Genomic DNA, 25231 nt, shown 5'->3' with positions numbered 1-25231 from the left:
CAGGAGGTACAAGCACACCAAGGATATGAAGCTGATGGGGCACATCTGGCAGCCTGTGAAGACAGTATTTTGTCAGAAAGGGAGTCCCACTTCTTTTCTTCCACCACAGTTGGTGGCCCTACATCACTCTCCATCTTTGACCCACACAGGCCACATGTTCCATCACAAGATATTGTGATAGCAAAAATATTATGCTTAAGTTTTCTCACACATACAGTATGGATATGAAATGTCTACCTAATGAGAGTATGGCAGGGAGCATGTTAACCCTTGCAGACACTAAGTATTAGCATTGTCTGGTCTTTTTATAAGCCAGAATGAATGGGAAAAAGAACAACCACGCAGTGCCAACAGCTGCTGTCTCTATGAGAATATTCTGTGAGGCTCTCAGCCCTGGAAACCATGCAACCCAAAAACTACTGAAAGGATGATTTTAATGAATTCAGTTTGTACTTCATTACCATTTGTTCTGAGAAGTGGAAAATACCTGCCCAAAGGTTGTTTCTGTTAAGTGCCCACATTCCAATTCAAAGCCCTGTCTGTGTGGGCTCTCAGTTCTTGTACTTGGCCGTCTATGTGTGTTTTATCCCACTGGGACTCACTGCTGGTAGGTAAGAAATAGAACATAGGCTTAGTGGGACGTTACATTTCAGAGCACAAACCAAGAGATTCGGGCAGCTGCCTAATCCTGTGTTTTCCAGCCATCGTTTGGGTTTATTCAGCTTTATTCTCTTCAGAATTGCTTTCTGGGGGAGAATAGACATATTGTGTACTTTTTTTCTTGAAATATCCCCTTGTTATTAACAGTAGCAAGAATTCAGGATGCATATTGGAATAACCTTTCAGTTTTTCCATTGTAAACATATCAAGTTATATATCAATACAACTTCTATAAACAACATTTGCACATAAGAAAATTCTACCAATTAAAAGTAATACAGTTAAAAAATGGCCATGTGGCTTTTTGTTGTTGTTGTTGTTGTTTTGCTTGTTTTTTTTTTCTTAATACAAGCTTATTTTGGTGAAGTCAGAACCACCATTTCCTTTATAATTTAAGCCCTGAAGCGCTGTGCAGTCCCTTCTAATGTCAGTTAACATGGGCACAGATTCTTCCCACAGATACCACTGTGCTTATTGACCACAAGTAAAAATACATCTCCATATGGTTAACAATATCATCACTGACTAACCCACAAAATAGCTTACAGAAGAAGGGATTCAAACACATTTGCATTTCATGTTAATATAGTCACTGATTAAAAGCACTTTAGGAGAAATCTCAATTTTTCTTTAAAAAAAATCATTTTTAGAATAATATTTTGCTTTTAAAATTCACTACATATTCTAGTTTGGAATTCATTAACTAATTAATTTCATATTTTTCTTAAGCAAAAAGAAATAATCTCTGCTAGAAAGACTTGGCTTTTGGTCGATTTTTTTTTTTTTTTTTTTTTGTAACTGATAACCAGGAAACATCTTCTAAAGCAGAATGTCATGCTCCCACTTACTTGTAGGTGAGGAATAAAATGCTGATGACTTATTCCTGGAGCAAATTACAATATTCACTATGCTGTTAGCTGTTTCACCTTTGCCATATTTGCCTATTCTCTCTAATTCCCCATCCACTTCATATCATAGTAAGTAAACAGATAACAACACTTCTGTTTCCTTCAACAAAATACAGGTTATGGATCCATGCATGGAAAGACAATCTCACTCCCTTTGATACTACTGCAATCCAAGCCATGCTTTAGCTTAATGTGATCACACTGGATTTCCATCACTTTCAAAGCCAATTATAAGAATATCACAGGAAGGTAGCAGGATTTGTTGTATCAAATCTCTTGATTTAAGAAGCTGCAGTTTAAGAATCATGACAAACAGGATATGTTCCAGAATAACATTTTGTTACAGAAATAAGAAACCTCTTAGCTCAAAATCAGCCGAGAGCGGGTACTGTATGGTACTATAAAGGAGTACCGTAGGAAGTGATGAGACACAGATGGATTGTTTTAGGATAGCGTTCGTGTAATAGTGAGGGACTTTGACAAATATCTGTTGACCTAAATTCAAAATGTGCTACTGCTGCCACTTACAATAGTAAAATTCTCTGTAACAAACCTCTGCAATGCCAAAGGCTTATATTTTTCAGGAAGATAGGAAGGCTGGCTCTGTGCTGCATGTCATTTTGATTCTGTATTTGTGCTGTTCAATGCTAGATTGCATATTTCTTTCTAAGCAAAGAAAAGCAAGCCCCAAATAACTTTCAGAATCTTTTAGCATAAGACCAAGAACAGAGACAGGGAGAAATCTAGGCCCTGGTAAAATCAACGGGGGTTGTGCCAGTTATTACAGTGAAGGCAAGATTTATCTTTATTTTCAAATACTAGCAAACAAAAATGTTTTATTCTCAATAGACTCAAAACATTAAATAATATTAGTGTGCTTGAATACTTTTTTTTCCCCTTCCTTTAATAGAAGATGATTTTTTCCTGAAATCTTTAGGCTCAGGGTATCGGAACTTTAAGAAGCACATTAAATAGCATAAATCTCACAATCTCTCATTGTATGATTTAGCAACACTTTTGTGTCATAAACACATGATTATTGGTATGTTCATTTCCAACATTGTCAAGTACAATCCTCCTGTGCAGCAAGTTTCTTTGATGCAATGATACAACTTTTTCTGAGTTTCTGAGCAGGTAGATCTCAGCGCTGTGTTGGGACTGCTACAGACCTCATCAGCCAGGGAACCTAAAAGGTCAGTGAATGTTTAGGATTGGGCAGAGGCTAGCTAAACCAAGCACTTCTGCCACACATTGAGATTGCATTAATGCAATGTAAATGTGTTATCAGACTTGGCAGAGAGAAAATTGTAACTTCCATAGCCAGATACTGAGTCACCATCCCTGGAGGTCTTCAAGAAACATGTAGATGGAGAACTCAGTAGCATGGTTTAGTGGTGGACTTGTCAGTACTAGATTATAGGTTGGACTAGATGGTCTTGGAGGTCTTTTCCAACCTGAGTCATTCTATGGTACGCTACAAGGGTGTGCCTGTATTGCTGGGTTATCATTGATACGTCACTAGAACAGGGAGCACAATTCTGGAGGCTTCAATGAACAGCAAATGCTTGATCCTTTCCTGGAAAGAATTCAGAAAATTCTTCTGAACTTTCATGCACAAGACAGAAACAACTGCAATTCTGAAGTGCATGCCACAGGTCTAAAGACCTTTCAGTATTGGCACTGCCAGTACAGAGCTCCAGCTCTTGCAAGGTTCCTGACATGTGCACACAAATGTTGACAGAGGGTTTCCTCATTTGAATAAGGAAGACTCTAAGAGATGTAAATTCCCTAGGCACAATTACTGGAAAGTATAATATCCATGAAGATCAACTAAAAGCTCCCAGTGCAGCTCCCGACATGCTGTCTCCTGCCAGCTTTTTCTGCTCACATAAAACCTCTCAGTGAATGGTACCCTGCCTCCAAAATCCCACATGCACCAATACTAAGCAAAACACACACTGCAGACTATTGTTTTGCCCTCAGTTTTAATCTTTTAAGTTTTCTCTGACCATAAGCAATCTTGGAGACTTAGAATTTTAAATATTTCCAAAGCCTTGACTCCTCTGCTATAAGAATACTAGTGGCATTTCCACTGCTCTAGAACAGCAGTCCTCATGCACTTTGAAGCAATGAGCCACTACCAGTACCTCATCAGGCGCTACACACCTTTATCAACACTTTTTTATTTGAAAATACTCTACAATTCAGTACTACATGCCATGTCCATGGACCATCTACTTTAGGCTTGGAGATGATTACATCCATAAATCACTTTCAGAACCACTTCTCCCCAAAAAATAACTGAGTCCTCTGTTGGCTCTGCTGAATAAGGAATGCTGCTTTCATTGCCCAGCTGACTCTTCCTCTGCAATTCAGGCAAAGTCTGGGGAAGATCATCTTGCGCTAGTCTAGTATAATTTCTAAGGCGTCAGAAGGTGTAGAAGAACAATATGAAGCACTGAAAGAAACATACGAAATATTGATCTCCCTCCAAATTATTGAGCACATCAACACATCTTTTAGTTTAGCCTTGAAAGTCATGTTAGATTCAAAGCACAAAGGCTGAAAATGATCGTCTCTTCTTCAAAGCCTGCACACGCTTTACATTCTCTTCTTGCTCTTTACACCTGTTTCTCATAATGAGACAGGAAGCATTATTTTTTGGAATTACTGGTTGAATTATATTATTCTCTTCTAGCCCTACAGTCAAAATCTTACACTAACCTGGCAAAACCCAGTTCTGTCACAAGCAATTAGGATTTAGTAGGTGCTCAGAAAACAACTCTACACAGGGATCCTCCCTGATATATATCTATACTAGGTAGGCAGTCTGCTTTCCTGCATATCTGGAGATCACTATTCTTACAGTTATCCTTCAGGGTATAAATGTAAGATAAAGACAATCATAGAATATCAGGCAGTGAATATGCCTATTTCATCAGTCAATAAATTTTTTAGGACACAGTGCTTGCAGTCCAGACACAATCTGCAAAGCTAATTTTTAAATGTATAGTGTTGCTTACATATAACTAAATAATATTAAGTTTTCTCGTGTTGCTTACATATAACTAAATAATATTAAGTTTTCTCAGCTCTTTTCCATTTCTATAAGTCAGATCCTCAGTTCTTCAACACGACTGAAGAAAATACTGCAATCTGTTCCACAGGCTAGGACTCTATGCTCTCAACCCCTTACAGGCATCATCTCAGGAGGTCTCATTAGCTCTTGCTCATGCAATAGATTCACCTTATTTGGAAGAATAGCTGTGCAACCATAAGCAAAGGAATTTAAGTTAAAATTTTGAAACATGAACAGTTATTTGGGTCACCCCACTTGCTCGCGCTTGTAATCCAGTTTTCATAGACTTCTCTGGATCTGTACGCGTATTCAGCACATCTGAAAAAAACAGAAGTTGCAAGAGTTTCAACTGGATAGGCCAAAAAATTGATTCATCCAAAATTAGTGGATTTTTTGTAAAACATCACTTCTCTGTGACTCAGTTTGTCAGTCTATGTGACATTTGAATAAATATTTACCCAACTCACCAAGGGTTGTGAATCTTTATGAATCATTGCTTGTGTAACACCTTGTAATCCTTGAAAGAAATGTAGTATATGCATTCAGAGTATGGATCTGATTAACTGCAGAGGATACATGAAAAGAAGAATAGATAAAGAATGTTCGTGTCTCTTTTCCCTTGATCAAAATTTGTTTTCAAAGAAATTCCTTATTATAAATACAGTTCTTTCTTCTTCACACATACATAATATGGTTGGAACAGATCTTAGTGAAGAAGATTAGGACACAGTCTGATGCTAATCAGCATATTCAAGATTGTTCACTTTTATTAGGATAAAAATGCAAGCACTTTTAGCATATAATAATTGAAATTCTTGTCTTTTTTTCTTACTATTTCTACTTGAAAATATCAAACACTGATTTAAGTTAAAGCATAATGACATTAAATGCTCTTAATTCATACAAAGACAAAGTCCTTTCTGGTAGAATTCTTTGCTTCAAGAGACGGGTAAGCTAAATGAGCATACTGGCTGCCTCACTTAGCTGTCATCTCTCTAAAGGCTATATGAGCAAACCTGACACACTTCATCTCTCTTGTTACCATCATCTACATGCTTTGCTACTGTCTCCCGTGTTAAACTTTACAGCATCTTCAGTGAAGGAATACGAGAGAAATGAAGTGTGGCACTGTAAATAAACAACGTATCTAGGAGAGAGGTTTAAGAAATGATTGTGAAGGCTGTGTGTAAAGTGCTGTAGTTGCAATAATATCAATGCAGGAGAGCCATGCAATACACCATCTCAGGACATTTCTGTGTTTGATGCTTGTCCTGAGCTAGGCATAAAGAACTGTCAGCTGGTCAATATTTCAAAGCAGAACGTTGACACAAATTTCAAATATTGCAATGATTTCACACACAGTAAGAAAATCATTCTTAATTTGGGGAACAGATTTCTTAAGCAAACAAAATTATAGATGGTAAGGACTGGAAACATATTTTGTCATCCTACTATTCTCTTCACCACAGCAAGATAGTTCTTTACAGCATATTTCTATAGTGTTCTGCAGCTCACTTGTAGGAATGCATTTTGGGGGAGGACATCTGCAGGAAAGTCCCCATACATCTGTCAGCTGCACAAGACACTGTCCCAGGAATGGATTCAGCACCTACTTGAATTTATATGCAGACCAAAAAGGGAAATCCTTTACTGCATCACATAATTTGGGATCATGGTCATTACTTGGGCACTGCTTGGAATGGGGAGGAATGAACTACAAACCCCAGACCTCACCCAATAAATCCCGGCAAGGATATGCCATGATTATGCAGAATAAGATCAAAAGGCTTGTAGATATATTGTGCAGTATCAGACATACAAGAGAGATGCTAACCCAACTAGCACATGAGTATCCTAAGATGAAAGGATCCAAAAGTGCTATAATTCTTACATATAAGCAAATTTGGAGATGTTTATTTCTGTTTCTGGATCTGCATGGATCCCCAAGGGGCCTGTTTCCCTTTTCCTCTTATATTTATTTTTATTTATTAAATGCAAACCATAAAGCTTCAGGCAGATATATAAAAATTTCTGGCTATGATGATGTAGAAGTAAGAACTGTACTGGGAGCACCTGTCCTGCATACATGGTACAGAAAACAATTTACTATTGGCACTTTTCAGTACTGAGCTTGCGCACCTCTCTTGTGATTCCTGCTCCCACTAGCAGCCTCCCAAACTTCAGATTCCTCCCCCTTACTGTACTTTTTATTTGGCAGGGAGCTTACACCCAAATGCACGTGTGCAGAAAACAGTGATAAGCTGTGCTCAGACAAATGTTGTCCTCCTGTCTGCACTTTGACATGAGTGTCCTGTTCACCTGGACCATATGACACCTCCCAGAAGACACAGCTGTGTGTTTGCTTGATACCATCCTACACCCTGGGTAATCTGAGCTTGATTCTTCCCTCAACATCTTGACAAAAGCGTTAGCATCAGACTTGCTAATTACAGCATTCCTTTGTCATCTGTTTGTGACTTTGGAAAGCCTCCAGTTCACCACAGACGAGCGTTTGGTCATTTCTCATGGGGTCTAAAGCCCACATTCAGCAGTTTCATACAAAGCACGGGGTTCCAAATGACAAGAGGTGTGATGTATTTTCATATAGAGGGAGAACAAATAGTCATTTTAACTGAAATCAGCCTTCTTGTCTTCCAGTAGGCAAGAGTACCATAGCCTTTTTAATACAGAGCTTTTTCCCACAAGCAAAAAAGTTTGATCAGCTCAAAGTAATAAAAAAACACAGCAGTTGGTCCTGCAGTACTTAATACATTATTGTTCCTTTGATATCATGAGTATCATTATACTTAGCAGTATACTTCCATTACAGCAATTTTCTTTTAAATGCACAGCACTGTCACCAATTGCCTAATATATTATAGACTCTTAAATCACACCCGTCTCAGTAGAGCCAGAAGATCAAGCACTAAGAAATAAAAAATGCAAACTTTCAGCTGATCCACAGGTCACAGGAATAGTGCTAGCAGCACGACTGAAGACAAATGTGTGGCTGATCACACCCCAACACCTCCCAGCTGACAGAAGGATCCCCTGCAGGCCAGGGCAGCTGAGGAGGATTAAAAGCAGCCTGAGAAGGTCTTAACTTATGCTGAGAGGTGCATGTTTTATCCTGAGCAAAATCTAAACAGAATGATAATCTGGGTTATTGGCTTCTAAAACTGAGGTAAGAAGGTCCTTTACGTAAATAGGGGGTTCTTTTTATTCCTTTCTTATCTTTCTTTACTATTTTTATACCTATTCTAGCATTAGGTAAAATATATTCTTCTATCTGTTTTAAGTAAAAGAATATAAATACAGCTAAGGTATTTAGTCACTGTCTATATTACTAAAACATGAAAAATCTTATTTGTCAAAATGAAATAATACTATGAAAGCATTAGCTGAAGAGTAGCTCCTTATGGTGCATTTAATAATGCTTGGGTGGCACTTCTTCTGGGAAAAGCACTGTGTGGTGTCAAAACACAGCAGGTTCTTCACAAGGGCATGGCATGCCTGCTCTTTATCAATCTTGTCTTTGTCAGTGAATGGTACAACAACAACAAGAGCTTCCAACCAAAATAATGAGGGACTTGAGCTTTTGATTTTTTTCACCAATATCTGAGCTAGGTTGTTATCTTTTTTTTTTTTTTTTTGACCACTTCTGTCACGTTCTCTGCAATACTAAATTAATCATGCAGGTGACCTTGCTGATTTTTTTTTTATTGCATACAGCAGGCTGCATGAGCTATTGCTGAGAAAGTGTGATATTGCTCAACTAGTGGAGTCGTCTATCCTTTTTCTAATGTACAGCCTGTATTTAGAAGTAGTAGAGGAAAGTATTTCTGCTGTAATGCATAGTTTCTTTCAATTGACATAAATTAAATATAATTATGCTCGTAGATGGAAAGTACAGCGTAGTAGGAAGTTCTCTGTTTATAATCAAAAGAGCTAGGAGCTTTTTAATCTGTGCCCCTGATAGCTTTAAAATGTTGCTTAGCTTTAACTTTCCATGAGAACAGTGATGTTCAACATAAGAGGTGTAAGCACAGGTAACTTCCATCCTAAAATGCTGAGTGAATGGGTACATCAAACTACAGCTGGATAACATGGGCTTTTCAGTAATCCCATCCAGTCCTAAATGGTATTGTATGGCTACCATATACCAGGTGCTATGACCTGGGAATGGGCAGGAGGCCCTCTGGAAAGTCCATGCCCAGTGATTTAATCCCTTAAGTTTGCTATAAGAGGAAGGGGCTACAGTCATTGATCCTTTCCAGCTTATGTTTTAAATGCCTCCATGTTTGTGGACAAGAGCATGGTGTCTGGGAAAGGAGGCTACTTCTGTGCTGTGAATATGTCTTTCAATGTTCATGATGCATCTTGCAGAATTATGAGTGAATTGTCTCTCAAAGCTCAGTTTGTAAACCTATTTTGGGAAGCATCTTCGAACTCTGCTACTGAAGTCCCTGAAAGTAGCTTCTGTCGTCTAGTGCTAGAACAGTTCCCGAAAGGCTCAGAAACTGAAAACAAGGGTCTGTGTTGGCATAACATTCATTGGGATATAGTTAATAGGAACACCACTGTAATGCAGGAGAGGGGAAAAGGAGTTAGTTTTCTGTTTGCGTTCACACATGGAAATAGGCTTGAAACCTTCCTTGGATGTGCAAGACATGACCCAAATGAGAGATGAGGCAGGAAGGCTTCAGCTTGATACCCATCACTTATTGGGGTTCCTCAGAGCGCTGGGCCTTGGCTGCTAACAGACAGCACAGCTAAATGGAGGCTGCTGAGGCCTGTCCTTGCCTTCCCACCAGCCCTGCAGCTGCCAGCCAGGGGCATCAGGCACGTCAGTGTCGAGACATGGAAGAGAACATATCTCCAGCAGAGGAGGGTTAAGAAGCAGTTTGTTTCCCCTTCAGCTGGGAGACATGGACAGCGTTTCCTCGCCATCCTTAAATGTGTAACCTAGTGACTGTAGTGTCTTCACCATACCTCTTGTAACAGTTGATAATTAGCTGGAGTTGGATGACCTTTAAGGTCCCTTCCAGCCCAGAGCATTCTGTGACAGTGGGATTGAAGTGACTGGAAAAGGAGACTTGGAAGAAATGAAACTATGTCCTTTTAACAGGCATGCAGAGTGCTATTTTCAGGTTAGGCACGGAAAACACTTTACAAATGCTAATTAACCTCTATTTCAAAGGACATCCGAAAACTAAGACACTACGGGACCAGGCAGGGATGCGAACGTGGCCTGACAGCCTGCTCATGGCTTCAAAGCTGCCAGTGGGCGACCAGACTGCTCGTCCCTCCGGCCACTGGCAGCAGTTACAGCACGGGGCAACTTGAAACGCTCCTGGGGCTACCTCAGGCAACACCGGCCTCCCTCTGGGAGGGGAGAGCCCCGTCAGCACGCCTGTGACCCCCAGTGACAGACAGACAGACACAGGCATTTCCTCGGGACGGACTGCCCGGGTAATTAATTAATTAATTCCGGGCCAGGCAGTTTAGATGCCCCTCATAAACAACCCTATTTGCACAGCGTGCCCGGGGGGCGAGGGGCTCTGCCCTTGAAGGGACGGAGCCCCCCAGCCCCTCGCCCCCCGTCCCCTCCCCGCGGGGCGGGCCCGGTCCGCTCCTCCCGCAGGCTGCGGCTGCGGCTGGGCGCTGCTCCTCGTCCTCCGGTAGGCGGCACCGCCTTCCTCCTTCTCCTCCTCCTCCTCCTCCTCACCTTCGCCGGGCGCCGTAGGAGCGGAGAGGGGCCCGGGCCGGCGGCTGCGCTGCGCCATGGGGCTGTAACGGAGCGGAGCGGTGAGTTAGCTCGGCACGGCACGGCTCGGCACCGGGGGCTGCTCCCCATGCCCCTTACCCCACGGCCCCTCCGAAAGCGGGACCCCCCTCGGCGGGGGAGCACCGGGGGGGCTTCGGCTGCCCCGGCGGGGGCACCTGGCCCGGATGGGTTTGGGTTTGGGTTTTTTTTTTCCGCTGGCTATCGCGGGCTGAAGTTGCACTGGCTCCCGAGTAACTCCAGGGCTGATGCTCGCCGCCCCCCGCGACGCGCTTGCCTTCCCCGTGCTGCTTTGCTCGCCCCCGAGGAGCCCAAAGGGGGCGGCTGGGGGTCGCCCAGGTGGCCCCGGTGCCGGTCCGGTGGGCACCGCAGCGAGCCGGCTCCGTGACAAAGGCGTTTGGAACAAAGGAGCCATTTTAGCAACTGTTGGAAAGAAAATTCTGCCGTGGCTTGCATGCTTTAGTAAACCCAGGGCTTCATTCATCTCCCCCCTGTCCCCGCCCACAGCAAGCCTAATTTATCCCGAAATGAAGTAAAAGAGAAGAAATGGCATCTCTTCCCTAAATCCCGCATCATCCCCGGCGCTGCAGCCCGCTCCCTGTTTGCCTGCCCTCCCAAATATCTAGTTAGGTGTTGTTAAAGAACATTATTTTGTGCCGCTGGAGCCTGTAACAGCTGAGGCAGCTGAGTGTGCCTGTGGTAAGAACATCTCATCTCCATAGATGAGAACAGCTAAAGACTCATGTGCAGTAATTTAGTATGTATTTATACTTAAATCTATTTGGCGTTTTTAGCAGGATGCAAATTCAAGAGAGACTTATTGGTATTTAGGAGAGCCTGCCTTTTTTATATATATATATATATATATATATATATATATACACACATATACCATTGCATTTCTAAATGGAACAGGTGGAGTTACATCTAGAAATATCTTCTGACTTGTTCGGTGCTCATAACTTGTGTATTTCCAGCAGTCTTTGAGCTGAAACAAATGCAAACCACATTCTTGCAACAATAGATTATCAGCGAGCCTAATAGATGCTCAAAGACAGGAAGCCTATGACTTTTCAGGAGTGAAATCATGTGACAGCATCAGATACTGTGTGTATCACTGTTTACAGAAAGCCAGCAGAAAATACTTCCAGGAAAGCACTAAACAATGGGAAATGAGCAAACAACACACTTGTTAACTCTCCTGCTGGTTCACCGATGCACAGTAAATCACGTTCTGCTATGAAAACCTGCTAGTGCTAAGCGCATAACTCAAGCGCCCACAAATCCTTTGCCTGCTCAGCTCTTGAGACAGAGTTTTATTAGCTATGGGACAGCATTGCATTGACTGCACAGACTCATGTGAACCCAATAATTTCTTCTCTGATCACAGATCTTTCTGTTGCTCTTGCCCTGGCATTACAGTCCCTTGAGCTAAGCTATACTTATGCTGGAAAACTTCAGGGCTGTGTTGCATTATTTTATGTCTTCTCCCCTGCACAAAGGACTCTTGCTATTGCTTGCAGGAGTGTAGCTCTACAGGGATGGAAGCAGAGGAAATGCTGTTGCACAAATGCTGATGTATGTATGTGTGGCTCCAAGCCGCTGCTTGTATTTAAAGCTTCTTGTATTTTAATGCTGTCCGGAGAATTTGTACTTACAGTTAAGCTGTGATCAGCTGTAACCAATGTTAGCAAAAATTCTGTTTAGTTGTACAGATAGGGCATGAGGGGTAAACAGAGCCAGGCCTGCTTTATTTTTCCCAGGGGGTCATTTGAAGTGTTAGCAGAAAATTGCAAGGAGAACAAGCTGGGGTTGCCTGGAGATCAAATCTTGTTGGATTTAATGTCCTCTGGCTCCTGAAGCTTTTTTTTTTTTTAAATGAACATCTGCTTGTCTCTCTTGATTGGAAGGCTTGTTTTACTTGACATTCCTTTGAAATCTTCTGCTCTGTGATGCAGGCCAAAAGACTGCATGAAATATGTTACTCTTCTTGAATTCAGGCTTTGGGAAGGAGGCAAGAAGAGGATTCAGCCCTTTAAAGAGGGTTCAGTTTGCTGGAATATCTGAAAGGAAGCCGGACTATGAAAACCCAATCAGGAAAGGGGGATAAATTGAGGAAAAATAGAATGAAAAATGAAACTAATGTGAACAGATGCAGGGACTGGTCACAGCAGCACAGCACCGAGGCTGTGGTTCAGGCTTAGCATCCATGTACCGTGAGCTCGAGTGCTGAGTTGTGCTGCACCGCGCCATGTGCCAAGTCTGAGCTGGGAGACGCATGGTAGCGCCTGAGCTCGAGCTGGAAAAGCTGCTTGTTCCTGCCAGGCTGTGGAAAGAGAAGCATGACGGCAGGGGCTGCGGGAGCAGCTTCCTGAGTCACATCTCGACTGCGTGTGGGACTGTGCGAGCATTCCTTCTCACAGTGAAGTCAAGCATCTGAGCGGTAAGCTAACCTGCTTGCCTTGAAACAAATTATAGGTATGTTAACACCAGCAAGCTGGCTCACAGCCAGCTCGAGTGTTTGTTGCATCCTCTGGAGACCTTCTCCAGTTGCCACGAGCTGGTTCAGGTCTCAGAGCAGTCTCACTAGGAGGGAACTGAACTCTTCCGATGAAACGAAACCAGGAGTCCTGCTCCAGGAGCATCCCTGTTCAATTACTGAGAATCCACTAAGTATGTTGGTTTCCTGAAAGTACCTCTCAGCTGTAATTGAGTGAGCAGTTCTCATCCACTTCAGCACAAAACCAATTAAGAGCCCCACACCAGCTTTGTAAGCTTAAAATGCTTCTAGCAGATCATCCTGGAGTGCTCTGTCCCCTGCTTCCAACAAGATGTGAGCAAGCGCTTCTCAGCTTTTTGTTCCAGCTGAGAGGCCCTTCAAGAAGATATATCCAGGATAAGTGCTGGAAGCTAGTACCTGCCTGTAACCAAGTGGCTGAGCTTGGTGTTTTCATGTACTAATCTGTCTGCAGATTCCTGGACTGAGTGCCCCTTTACGTTTTGGCCAGCTGCAGTCACAGATGTGCAGGGGAGCCTGGAGAGTGGGAGAAATACAGGAGGTGAAGAGACTGGAATTGAAAATAATTTACAGATTGAGCAGGTGCTATTGTGACTTGTGAAAGCAGATCTGGGAGGTACAGTCGTGAGTACTGTGGCCATAGGTAACTGCGCACCTGTGAGCATCCCCCCTCTGATGTCACTGCACCCAGAATTACTTCACAGGCATTTTTAGTCTTAACAGGCATGTGTACACTAACGTTTGAGCTCACAGGGTTTTTTTGAAGCAAATGTCCCAGTTGTCCCTGCTTTTTGTTCTTCAGCTCACATTGTAGACTAGCCTAGGAGCAGCTGAAAATAAATGAGAAAACCTGTTTGGGAGTATTCCTACTGCATCCTGCCTGCCACTGGGCAGCCAGTCCCAGGGACTGAGTTGGAGCTTGTCCAGCATCTGCATCAGGTGCTTTTTTTTTTAAAAAAAAAAAAAAAAAAACAAACACCTTCTTCCCCCGCCTTCCTTGCTATGTAGTTCCAGTTTCAAATGCTTGGCACCAATTTTTTCCTTGGCAGAGCCCCTTCCGTTGGTATGATATAGCTGTAGCTTGTGTGGTAAGTATGTATCTTCCTTCCTGGAGAAGGATGCTGAGGCAGAGAGACTGTGGTAGGACCAAACCCAAGAAAATCAGTCATACAAGAACCTGTCTCCACATCTCTTTGTGCCATGCTGCTAATCCACTCACGGTTAACTGGTATCTTCTGGAGGTGCCTAAGGAAGAAAGTCCTAAATAAGCATTCTTTACAGAAACAGTCTGTGTACAACTGGGTATCAATTTCACAAGCAGAGGTGTTATTCCTTGGTGTATTCCATCTGCCACACTGTGTGCCTGTGTCTGAGTCTGCCAAAAGTGAACTGATAAGTTTCCTAGGGCCCCAAAACTGTGATGCTAATGGGATCAGCCTATTGAGCATGGGCTCCTGTGGCCATTTCCAGATTGTACTGATTACTAACAGAGGTTTTGCCACTGATATTTTAGAAGTATTATATACATATCAAAAAAACATTTTTTTTTTCCAGAATGCTTCAGGTATTGAGACTTGTCCATGGTGTAGCAACAATTTGTTTGCTGTACTGATGATAGTTGCACAATCTGGTGGACAGGTAGGTGACAGGAATAGGCACCTTAGTACAATGAAATCTTGTGGTCATGGAAATTGTAGTCCTTTTTCACAGCTCTGGCAGGCAGTTATAAGAGCAAGTCTTTTATTCCCTTTCCCACTTTGCCTTCACAAAGCCACATCCATATCAACATTGGCTTGGATGCGTGCCATCAAACAGGTTGTGCCTCTGCGAAACATGAAGATCGATGTGGGGTTTGCTAAATTTGGGCTTGCTAGGCCTTCACGCTGTCAGTATTAAGGCAGCCTGAGGAGAACAGATGGACTGAAGGAGGAAAAGAGGAGTTCTCGCTGTACCATTTGCGGAAGGGAGAGGAGCAAAGGAAGGGAGAGGAGTGAGGCACACACCCTGGGTGCAAATTAAGAAGAGGCCATACAGTCTACCCAAGCTATTTGGAGGGGCACCAGTATGAAGTCTCCAAGAATTTGAGGTAGTCATGTTCTTCTTTGAACCTTGCTTATCCTGACCACCTACGGTACAAATGCCTTGAGCCAGGGATTGGTGTCCTTACACAGCACTGATCTTTGTAGTCTTTAGGCTCCTATATGTGAATAAGATGCCTGAGAACTACTAGATTTAAGTTTCCCTTTGGGAGAGAAAATGTTTCAACAGAAACTTTTGATACTATAGACTGTTTTAGCTAGAGTGATCTTTCCTTCCCCTCCCTCTCGTTTATCATATTGTAGGAATAGTTTGAGATTCTGAGGGGCAAGTTGAGTGGCACAACATGAGCAAGGAGTTGTCTTGTTCTCATGCATGTCCAGTTAACAACATACACAAACCAAGCAATTTGGGAGTAGTTTTGAAGCATGAGAAATGGAATTGTGGTCATCACTCAGTTGTCAAAAACCTGGAGGATATTTGGGTATGCGCATTGTGCTATATCGTATGGGCTACCATCTCAGGTATGTTTCCAGTTCACAGTACTGAATTATTATTGTGTGTCTGCTGCAAATGTTTTGGAAATTCGTTTTGTTTTGTTTCTTTAAAAAGTATTTTCAACTGTTGCTTTGCTTTTGTAGTAAAGGGTAGAACTATAAAATGTTTGCGCCCTGCTATTATTCTAAGTAGAAAGAGATGTTGAAGGAAGAAGGCTCTCGGTGTCGGATTGTGTTAAGAATGAGTGCATTATGGCACTGGTGTCAATCATCCTGTCCTAGTTTGCATTCTTACTGGCTCTGCTTTGTTCTTCCCCCTTGGTAATAGTGTTTCAGGACCAGTTTCCAATGGTCTTCATGTTTCTTCTTTTTCTTCCCACACTGTCTTCTCCCCATTTTTCATTCTTCTGCCATCTAATCTTTACCGGGATCCTTTTCTACCTGAGAATAAGCACCTAAAATAAAGCAAAGCCTGTCAGAACAGAGCAGGAGGAGGCAGAGGAAGGAGGGCCCCATGGAATCTCACTCTCTCCTCGCTGCTGACCATCTTCCTACTTCTTGAGGAAGGACATCTTCCACAATTACCACAGAAGAATGCTTTTTGAGCCCTGTATGAAAGTGTTTCATCCATCTTGCTTACCAGCTGGTATAACTATTAGCCTTCAAACTATTCTTTTTGTCTTCACCTCTTGCAGATTTTCTTCACTTTTTTCTTAGTAATGTTAGTGGGGTGTCTTTGCTACTGTTTTGCTCCTTGCTGTGAATGTACTTGTCACCGAACTCCATCCAAGCTTTTTTCCACATCTGACAGAAGTGGAGTTTGATTTTGATGCTGCCTGGGTTTAGCTTAAGCTCCAGAGGGTGAAATGAGTCTAAATACAGTTGGTTCTAGTGTTCAGAAGTATATTACCAAATTTTAGTTTCCATTAACAAGGGTCATCAATCTTGCAAGCTGAAGTGTCGACTGGTAACTGCTGGTATGTAGGCCTGTCTGAATGATAGACTTGGGAAGATGCCCCTAAAGTGAGTTTTGACCTTGTTACTGTTTGGTTTTTGTTTTTTTGTGTTCCCCTCCCCCAGAAGGGTTGCTGTGGTTTGTTGTTGTTGTTTCTTTTCCCTAAAGAAGGGCTTTTGGCTGCAGCCAAAGCATGGAGTTTGCAGTATTTAGAGCAGTAACTTAACAAAACTTTCTGGTTTCTGTGGGCAAATAAATTCTTTATTCCACTTCTCCTCACCCCAGACATTAGTAAAAACCAGAGCAATCTACCTTGCAAAAACTCATGTGCTTGCAGCTCAGAAGACCTGGAGCATCTAGCAAGGTCATGTACTTGGAACTGTCCTGGTTTCCTACCCCCCTGGGATGCAGAACATCTCACTGAGTGGCACCCAGGAGATAAAATAGTAGGCTATGAAATTTGGAGGAGAAAAAAAGTGCAGTGGGTTCTTTAGTCATCTTGACTACAGATTAAGTATGCTGCTCATTTATTGTGGTCCATCTGCAGATTGCATGACCTCGGGCAGCTAACAGTTGGAGCATAACCCTTGCCATAAGATGCTCGCTGCTTCACAAATATGGTACTTCATGGCATTATCTACTGACTTGTTTAAGGGGAAGTGGTTATTCTTGAGCCCTGTTTTAGGGAACAGTGGGCCTATAAAATCATAGGAGGACATGCATAAACTCTTGCATGCTTTACTTGGACAGCTCCATGGAAAAGTTGTCATTGGCATGTCAAAGTAATCTGAATGCAGTGACAGGAGAACTGGGTACCACTTAGAACAATTTTCTGTTAGATCAATATGACTTGTCTGACCCTCACCAAGTTCCAGGGTAAATAAATTGTTTTGTGTTCCTATAGCCTGAAAGCGTTGTCTGGCCTTTGCCCTGACACCTCTGCTGTCCTTGTTTTGTCTCTTTGCCAGCTAACCAAATAAATATGAAAGTCCATGGTCCTACATGCTTTCAGGCTGATGCTTGCTGTGAGGTTGTATTGGCTGGATGATGGCTGGATTTATTCTACCTAGTCCAAGTAGATATAACAGATGTTGGAAAGGTAGGAGAAAACAGTAGGCATCGCTGGTGCAATTCTTTTGATGTTGCGGATCTGTCTGTGACCCATTGATAGGATGTTTCTTCCACATAAGCTACTGTGTATTGGGAATTGGTGGAGCTCTAAAGCAAACCTGGACTTCAGTTAGTTTTGGTAGCAAGTCCATACTTCATCTTTCCCCTTTACCTATACCCCCTGCTAATCTGGGCAGTGAGGTGGAAACCATGAAGGGAATGCAAAAGGGTGTCATTTACTCACTGAAAGTAGTCACTTTGTACATGTTGGGGTATTTTTGGTGGTGTTTTTGCTTTTCTTTCTTCCATGGAGCTTCTGCACTAATGAGTCTGGGAGCTAACCAGGCTGCTGCTTCTTGATTTTATGCATCTAGTCTTGTAGGATTTATTCTAAGCTTGAAGGAATGTTGCTACAAAGTGTAATGTTTTATTTAGAACAGACTTCCTCACGGTACAAGCTGTTGTAGAGTATGTATGGAAACAGAGCAAGTAGGCCAGAAACACTGCACTGAAAGCCATGTAGGCAGACCTGAGCCACCCAGATGCTGCTGCTGTTCTCCTGGGTGAACTCGTCAGGGGTCAAGTGAAAGTTCATGAGAAACGGCTAGAAATGATGCATTTTTATAATGCATGAAGCAAAAATAAATGTTTTGCCATAGATTGAAGGCTGTTTTCAATTTTCAAGCATGAGACTTATTTTTTTAGCTGATGTTATCTACTCAGTCCTCTTCTGGATAAAATACTTGAAGGGGGAAAAAAGCTTGTTAAGGATGGAAACACTGAAGACAGAGATGACACTTTAAATGAATTACAATATGTAAACATCTGGCTGCATTTCTGGAAGTTTACCGTAATCTGGGATGCAGAAAGCTTCCTCTCTGACTTCTATTTCACATTAGAAATAGAATGTGTCCAATGAATTCTTCACTGCTGACCTGGAGCAACTTAATATATTTTTCCTCAACATCATTGAACACTGTAATACAGCAGAGCTAATAGAAATTAGTAAAAGTAATTAATGCCATAGTTCTGAATACAGAATAAAAGTATGTTTGTGTGCTTCTGTTACCGAGTTTCTAGGACTCTTTGTCTTTAAATAGTAGGGTATGGAATAATAGTCTTTTTGTTTTCAATGGCAGAGATCAATAATGAATTGGTGAGAGACTTCTGTGATGTTGAGCTTTGGTTTGATGTTATCTGTGGCAAAAAGCCTGCTTAGTAGTTGCCAGGTAATTGTTACCTGTTGAGAATCTACCGTAGTGTGTAGATGTAACTGGATGCTGTTAGAGGTAACTTGCAATATGAGGTTTGGCAAGTGAGTTTGCTCAATTCTGGAGGCAGTTGCTCTCTCTCTGTTACCCTTACAGGTACTGTGAGACCCTCTCAAAGCTTGCTTGTTTCTATCACACATCTCTGAGGCTATTTACCACTTTAAAGAGGCAGTAATGGACTGATGTGAAGTGTTGGCAAGACTGTACAACTAGAGACTTTAAAAGATCTGCTGTTTGGTGGGAGACTTCATGTTCTCCCCTGCCTCCCCAACCCTGCTGTAATTTTAACCTTTTACTCAGGGCTCTTTCTTAGTATTGGTTAAGCATTGTATGCACTCGTAGTCAAAGAATCTTTTAGACAGGACTAAAATTCGGTGAAGTTTGTCTTCATGTCTAGCCTTTCCTTCACTCTCCTAGTGAAATACAGAAACACAAAATGTCAATGTGTGATGGAGATTAGGAGAGAAAATCTTATTACCTGTGACAGTGTGACTGAAGTCAAGCCTTGCTCATTAGCTTCATCAATCAAGTGTGACATTTTGTTCCAAGGCTTCTTTCTACTTGAAGTTGAATACAGCCTTGTCTTGAGAACATGGAAATGAAAACTCCCTTCTGTACTGAGCTGGGAAACTGAACTCACACAACAGGTATCAGCTCTTTGTCTTTGAGGTGGGTCCTGCCAGCGGCTGCGTCTGTTAACATAGGGCAAAGCCACTTCGAGTCAACACAAAGTTGAATTCCATAAAACTTAAGTTTGAGGTGACCTGTTCCCAAGAGCCATTTCGGCAACAGAGCAGTTTCCAAGGATGTCTTCTAAGTTGTAGAGGTCTACATGCTGTATGTGCTGTTACGTTTAAAGACACATAAACAAGTACACTGCAGTTAAGGCTATCAAAGATCCTATGTTTTTACTGGGTTGCTAAATAACTTTTTAAAGTGAATTTTATTTCACCTTCAGGTTTCAATGCAAGTTGGGATGTGCTGCCAATTATATATGATTTCTAGTGAGAAGTTGATAGCTCTTAAACCAATAAAATAGCAAGACCTTGGGCACCCTGATGTTACTCTGTCCAAGTACTATATGCAACAGACATAACTCGTGACATCTGAGATCTCCCCATAAGAATGACTGGGGAGAAGCAGAAAATCAAAGGCTGGAAGGGAGCTCAAGAGGTCAGGACCCAACCTTGTGCTCACAGCGGGCTCAGCTCTGAGGTCAGCCCATGCTGCTCAGGGCTTTGTCCAGCATGAAAACCACTAAGGATAGAGACTGTACAATCTTCCTGGGCAGCCTGTGACTCTTCCTGATTGTTCTTGTGTGTGTTCTACCTTTCTATCCAGGCTGAACCTCCTCTTTCAGTTTATGCACGTTATCTCTCGCCCTCCTGCCCTGTGCAGCTGTGAAGAGTCAGTCTGTGTCTCCTCTGACATAGCAGTCACCGGGAGCTGCTTTTAGGTCCCCCAAAGCCATCTCTACTACAGACCAAACAAGGGCAGCTCCTCCAGCTTCTCTCCATCTCTACTACGAACTGAACAAGCCCAGCTCCTCTGGCTTCTTTCCTGCCCAGCAGCAGCCCAGGGTGCTGTTGGCTTACTTTGCGTATTGCTGGCTCTTGACCAGCTTGCTGTCCCTATCCCTAGGACGCTTTGTAACATAGATACTTGTCCTCTTTCTAATTCAACCTATTGCATGTTGGTGTTCAGGATAGAGAAGCATTAACACTTCCATCTCCAAAAAATATACAACAGGAAAACACTTTTGATGACATAAGACTTACTCCTTACAAATGTGTAGGCTTCTGAGGTCCATGAGGGGAAGGTGGCAGCCTGGAATGCTACTGGAAACAGAAGTTGCCATCTGAAGTCAATGTCGTGATGGTTGCTGGTATTCAGTTTAGAAGAACCTCCTTTTAAAACTGCAACAACTAAACCTAAAAATAAGGTCTCTTTTTTTTTCTCCTGAACTTAAGATGACTGTACAATTATTGCCTTCTACTTCAAACATGTCTTTTTTTTTTGTTTGAGGAAGAAAGTTCATCTAAACTGTAATCTAATCATCCACATTAACAAAGTTCTGTGTTCAGCCTGCTCATCTTAATAGTTCTGATGATTTGTCTCCTCAGCACAGCTATTCCTTCTTTATAATTAGGATATAAGCCTTCTAAAAATGTTTGCAATATGCCAGGTGAGTCATTAGCTTGCAAAATAAATACTGTGAAGATAACTACCTTTTATTATATTTTACTCTGTGAATACGGTGATTTACGTTAAATAAGACATCTTTTCCTCAACTGCATCTGCAGCTTTCTTGGAGGTAGAAAAAGTAAGCCATCAGCTCCAGAGAAAGATGTGACTTTTAAGTCTTTCTCTTGACTTCTTTGAGCCTACAGCAACTGATAACCTTTCAGAGGGTTGCTTGTTTTGCTCTACTACTTAGAAGGCCATAAACAGCCTCGTGAGTCCAAATAGTTAATACTTGTTTAAGGAATTTATATTTTGATAAAGAACTTGAAACAGTTTCGCTGTTCTATGTAATGGTACTGCCTCTCAGCAAGGAAAAATTGCAGCTAGCTCTAGGAGAGTAAACTCCTGTGTGGTTTAAGATAAACCGGTTGAAACCACTTCGTTTACAGTCAATGGGGTACTTAGGTGTTGTAGGGGGGGAAAAGCAAATGCAAGCTCATGGTTTGAGTGACACCATGTGAAAGTGTTGTCATAGGCTTCTGGAGCGATGGGTGGCTGCTGTGACCAACGTGCTGCTCCCCACTGGGGGCCTGCTGGCTCTTTGCATTCGGCTGTGAATCTGGTACTTCCTTGCAAAAAGGGGTAGTTCTGCAGGAGTTTGAGTCTTGAGAAACTGATCTTTGGGTCTCCCCAAATCTGCAAGTGTTGTGAACTTTGCAGTTAAGGGTAAATTGCATAAGAATCGGTTCTCTCTCCCAGACCACAGATGCTTCTCCTTTTGGGACAAACTGCTCTAAAGTGGTATAAATGTAGTCCAAAGCTATAGCTGCTTTTCTTGCTCACTCAGATGCTGTAACAACTTTAGAAGTAAATTAGAGTACTCATTTATTTTGTTTGGAGTTTTGTTTCTTTTTTTCCTTCCCAACTTAAATTATTACATTTTGTGAGGAAAAGCCGTTTGTAGAAACTAGGTGTTGTGGCTCTACAGGCTTATGAATAATTGAACTTACTCAGCTGTGAATTGTGGCAATAATTTTCTTAGCATAAACATTTCCTACACACACACAATCTTTGCTGAATTCTACCATCGGATCACTTACGGAGGCATGCAGAAGTGGGAAATGCTGACCTCAAGTCCTACGCATTTGAAAATGACTGGAAACTCCTGCCCTCTGATCTGGCATTGATTTCTATCACTGTACTAACTTACAGTTGGCTCTAGTTGATAATTCTCCTTGGAGAGAGGATGCTTTGCAGCTCCTACCAAGCCATGCTTTGATGAGACAATCCTGGAGTGCAGGCAAGTGTGACTTCTCTTCCCTTTGCTGCTTTTTTTTACTCCTAATGTATTTTCAGCGAGGACCTTGATCAGAATCAAGAAGGAACTGACCTCTGAGGCTGAGGCCAGCGCACCCTTTTAGGAGGGGTTGATTTGACAGCTCCTGGCACTTCTGGCATGTTCCTTACCCTGCTGCCCTCGTGGGTCAAACATCACGGTGAAGCTGCCTTTGTTCGAGTTGATGCTAAAAAGCTGAGGCTCGGCTGTGAGAGTCTTTCACAGGCTATCTTTTAAATAGCAAATTATTAGACTGGAGAAGGGGAGCAGGTTACATCCCCTCCAGTTTTTGCCTGTCTCCCATGCCGCCTGTGCTTGCTGTCATCAAAGGCCTATCAAAAGCTGTAGAGGGAAGCATTAGGAGCCTGCCTTACCCTGTTCATTAACGAATCAGGGTTTGATGTTAGCCTCTCTTTCTGCCCTTGCAAGAAGGTGTCACTGCAGCCAACACCAATTACAGCTGTATTCAGGGGACAGCAACATGATTCAGCCAGTCAAAAACAATATAAATGAATGAAGCTTTTACAGTTCAGGGATTATATATTTTTAGTAAACGGTATGTGATGTAATCCAACAAGATAGCTGTATTTTTCTCAACTTAAATGCTGCTTCTGTTCCTGTCAACACGCAACAGCATAATGTAAAACTTGCAAGTTACATATTGGAAGGAAAATAAGAACGGGATAGGGTGAAAATATTTTTATCTCCTCAGTGCTGATGGATCTTGGAAAAAAATAATTTGAGGTTCTCTGGACTTACAGCTTCCCATTATATGACAAAAGAGGCCAGATTTTGAAGGCCTTCTGGTACTCTTCAGCAGGCTGCATGCAGTGCTAATGAAGAATGAGCTCTTAAATAATTTCTTAACAGCACAGCTTTCAAGCCTGTGTATGTGGTTTGTACTGGTGCAGAACTTGTGTTATCTTGTTCCCTTTAAATCTTAGATTAAGCTATCCCAACAGTGTGGCACAATGCTGTTTTCTGGCAGAGAACAAGGAAGTTGTGTTGACTCTTGCAGGATATGAAAAACAGTATTCTAAGAAGTTTGAATCTCTTAAATATTGCTCATATGTGAATGCTCCATTTGGGAAACCTACAGTAAAGAGGTGATGGGGGAGAGGCTGTGGAGCATGGGCAGGGTTACACGTAAAAGTTGGTCGGCATTTTTATTTTTTGACCTGAACGCTTCTTGTTCTTCTCCACTCAAAGTTGTAATCGTAACGAAAATTAACTGTAGGACACCAGATCTCTGAATGAATGGTCAGCCTGGTCAAATAGATCTATTTTAAGACATCATATGTATCACTTCTTCATAAAACTTGACACCAGGGAAGCTGATCACCTGACATCCCTTATATTGAATTATAGGGTTCGGTAGGTCAGGTTGATGGTTGGACTTGATCTTGAAGGTCTTTTCCAAACTAGATGATTCTACGAATTAAATCGGGACCCAACAGTAGCTCTTCACTTACAAGTTACTTTTACCCAATGCCTCCAAGTGCTGTTGCAAATTCTGGAGAGCAGAGGGCTTCCAAACAGCTGGGAGAGCTGAGTGTCTCTTGAAACTGCCACTTGGAAGCTGCTGTAAGCCTCGCGTGTTTGACGTACACAAGTGTTTGAAAAAGCTTGAAGAAAAATCTAAATTTTCTTACTTTGTGCTCTTATTCAAATATTTGACTTGCCAGAAAAGAGACATGGATAGTCTGGTCAAAATATGTGCATAGGCTGAAGAGTGTTAAATTATTATTTTTATTTTTATTGACATAAGACTTCTTAAATACCTATGGAAATATGTGGGAAAGATGTTTCAAGAGCAGTGTAGAAAACATAAGTACCACTTCTTTTCCTCTGTTAGTAAATGCATCTCAATTCTATTTCTACAGCACTGGTATCGCCTGCAAAGAAGAGGCTATCAGTGATCAATTCATTACGGCTCCTGTAACACAAGCAAAACCGCCATCATGAAACACTTCCTGAGGTAACTGTTCTGCATGGGTTTTTTAAAGTATTAAATGATTATAATTACTTCCCTGCTGCTGTGAGTCAAGTGTTTTAGCTCTTTACACTTTCCATACAACTGATAACTAATTTATACCAGATTGCTTTCTGTTCACCTAGATTTCGCTAAAGCTGTTTAATTTTAAGCTTTTCCTTTTCAGTTCTTTATAGAAACAAAGAATGTGGGAAGTGTCATATGGGTTTGGATTGCACCATATCAGTAGTGGATCTCTAGTGCTCAATGTGTCAGGAGAAAACAGGAAAAACAGTGACGCAGAACGGTGCTTGAAAAATGTTAGGATTTTTTCCCCCTCCCTGTTCTTGGCTATCTGGATTTTTGGAGTGCTGCTTGTGAAAGCAGAGAAGGGGAGATGCTTGCTGAAGAAATACAAATATTTTTGAAGCTGATTGTGCTCCATTTTAAGAGAAATGCCTAATGGGTACTTGCTACTTTGTATGACTTGCGTGCAAACGCTAACTTCCACTGTGAAAGCTCATGTCATCTTTGTTCTGTAGTCAACGGAGAGAGTTGAGCACTCGTATAAATTAATACTTTTCAAGAGCTTAACTTGTGTATAAGCCAAAGCAATCATATTCTGTCTGCTTGGGAGAAACCTTTTCAAGAGGACTGAAACATATGCTTCTGTATAGAGCATCTGTCACTATTTTTCTCTCTTTTTAGACTGTTTATAGTAAAGAATATTTTATGCTATGGGTATCAGCATCATTACCTCTAGGCTGATCATCTGTAATGACTATTGCCATGCCAGCCTTGCTCCAGGCATTTCTGTGGGGTGCTTGGATTGGTTTCTTCAGGAATCTTTGAGCCAGCTGCAAAAAGACTCTAAGCAGAACATGCACAGGTGAAAAGTGTAAAGCAATTACTTATTTGC

The 25231-nt window shown here is 41.9% G+C and overlaps 1 protein-coding gene across 7 annotated transcripts in view; it reads left to right on the top strand.

Annotated features, from left to right (window-relative positions):
- The first annotated feature begins 7751 nt into the window (after window positions 1-7751).
- ELMOD1 (ELMO domain containing 1) overlaps window positions 7752-25231 on the top strand; it is a 42592-nt gene continuing 25112 nt past the window's right edge. For 2 of the 7 annotated variants that reach the window (XM_040544117.1, XM_040544112.1), the window contains exons 1-2: window positions 10324-10455; window positions 24224-24318. In XM_040544117.1, the coding sequence (XP_040400051.1) occupies window positions 24302-24318 (17 nt within the window). In that variant the 5' untranslated portion in view covers window positions 10324-10455; window positions 24224-24301. Of the gene's footprint in view, window positions 7832-9847; window positions 10094-10323; window positions 10456-13867; window positions 13890-24223; window positions 24319-25231 lie in introns of those variants that run through there. The other 5 variants (XM_040544114.1, XM_040544113.1, XM_040544115.1 and 2 more) reach the window with 5 other exon arrangements.

Source organism: Cygnus olor, chromosome 1, assembly GCF_009769625.2.
Source record: "Cygnus olor isolate bCygOlo1 chromosome 1, bCygOlo1.pri.v2, whole genome shotgun sequence".
Classification (NCBI taxonomy): domain Eukaryota; kingdom Metazoa; phylum Chordata; class Aves; order Anseriformes; family Anatidae; genus Cygnus; species Cygnus olor.
The sequence above is the reverse complement of the archived record's forward strand: the minus strand, read 5'-3'. Positions and strand labels throughout refer to the sequence as shown.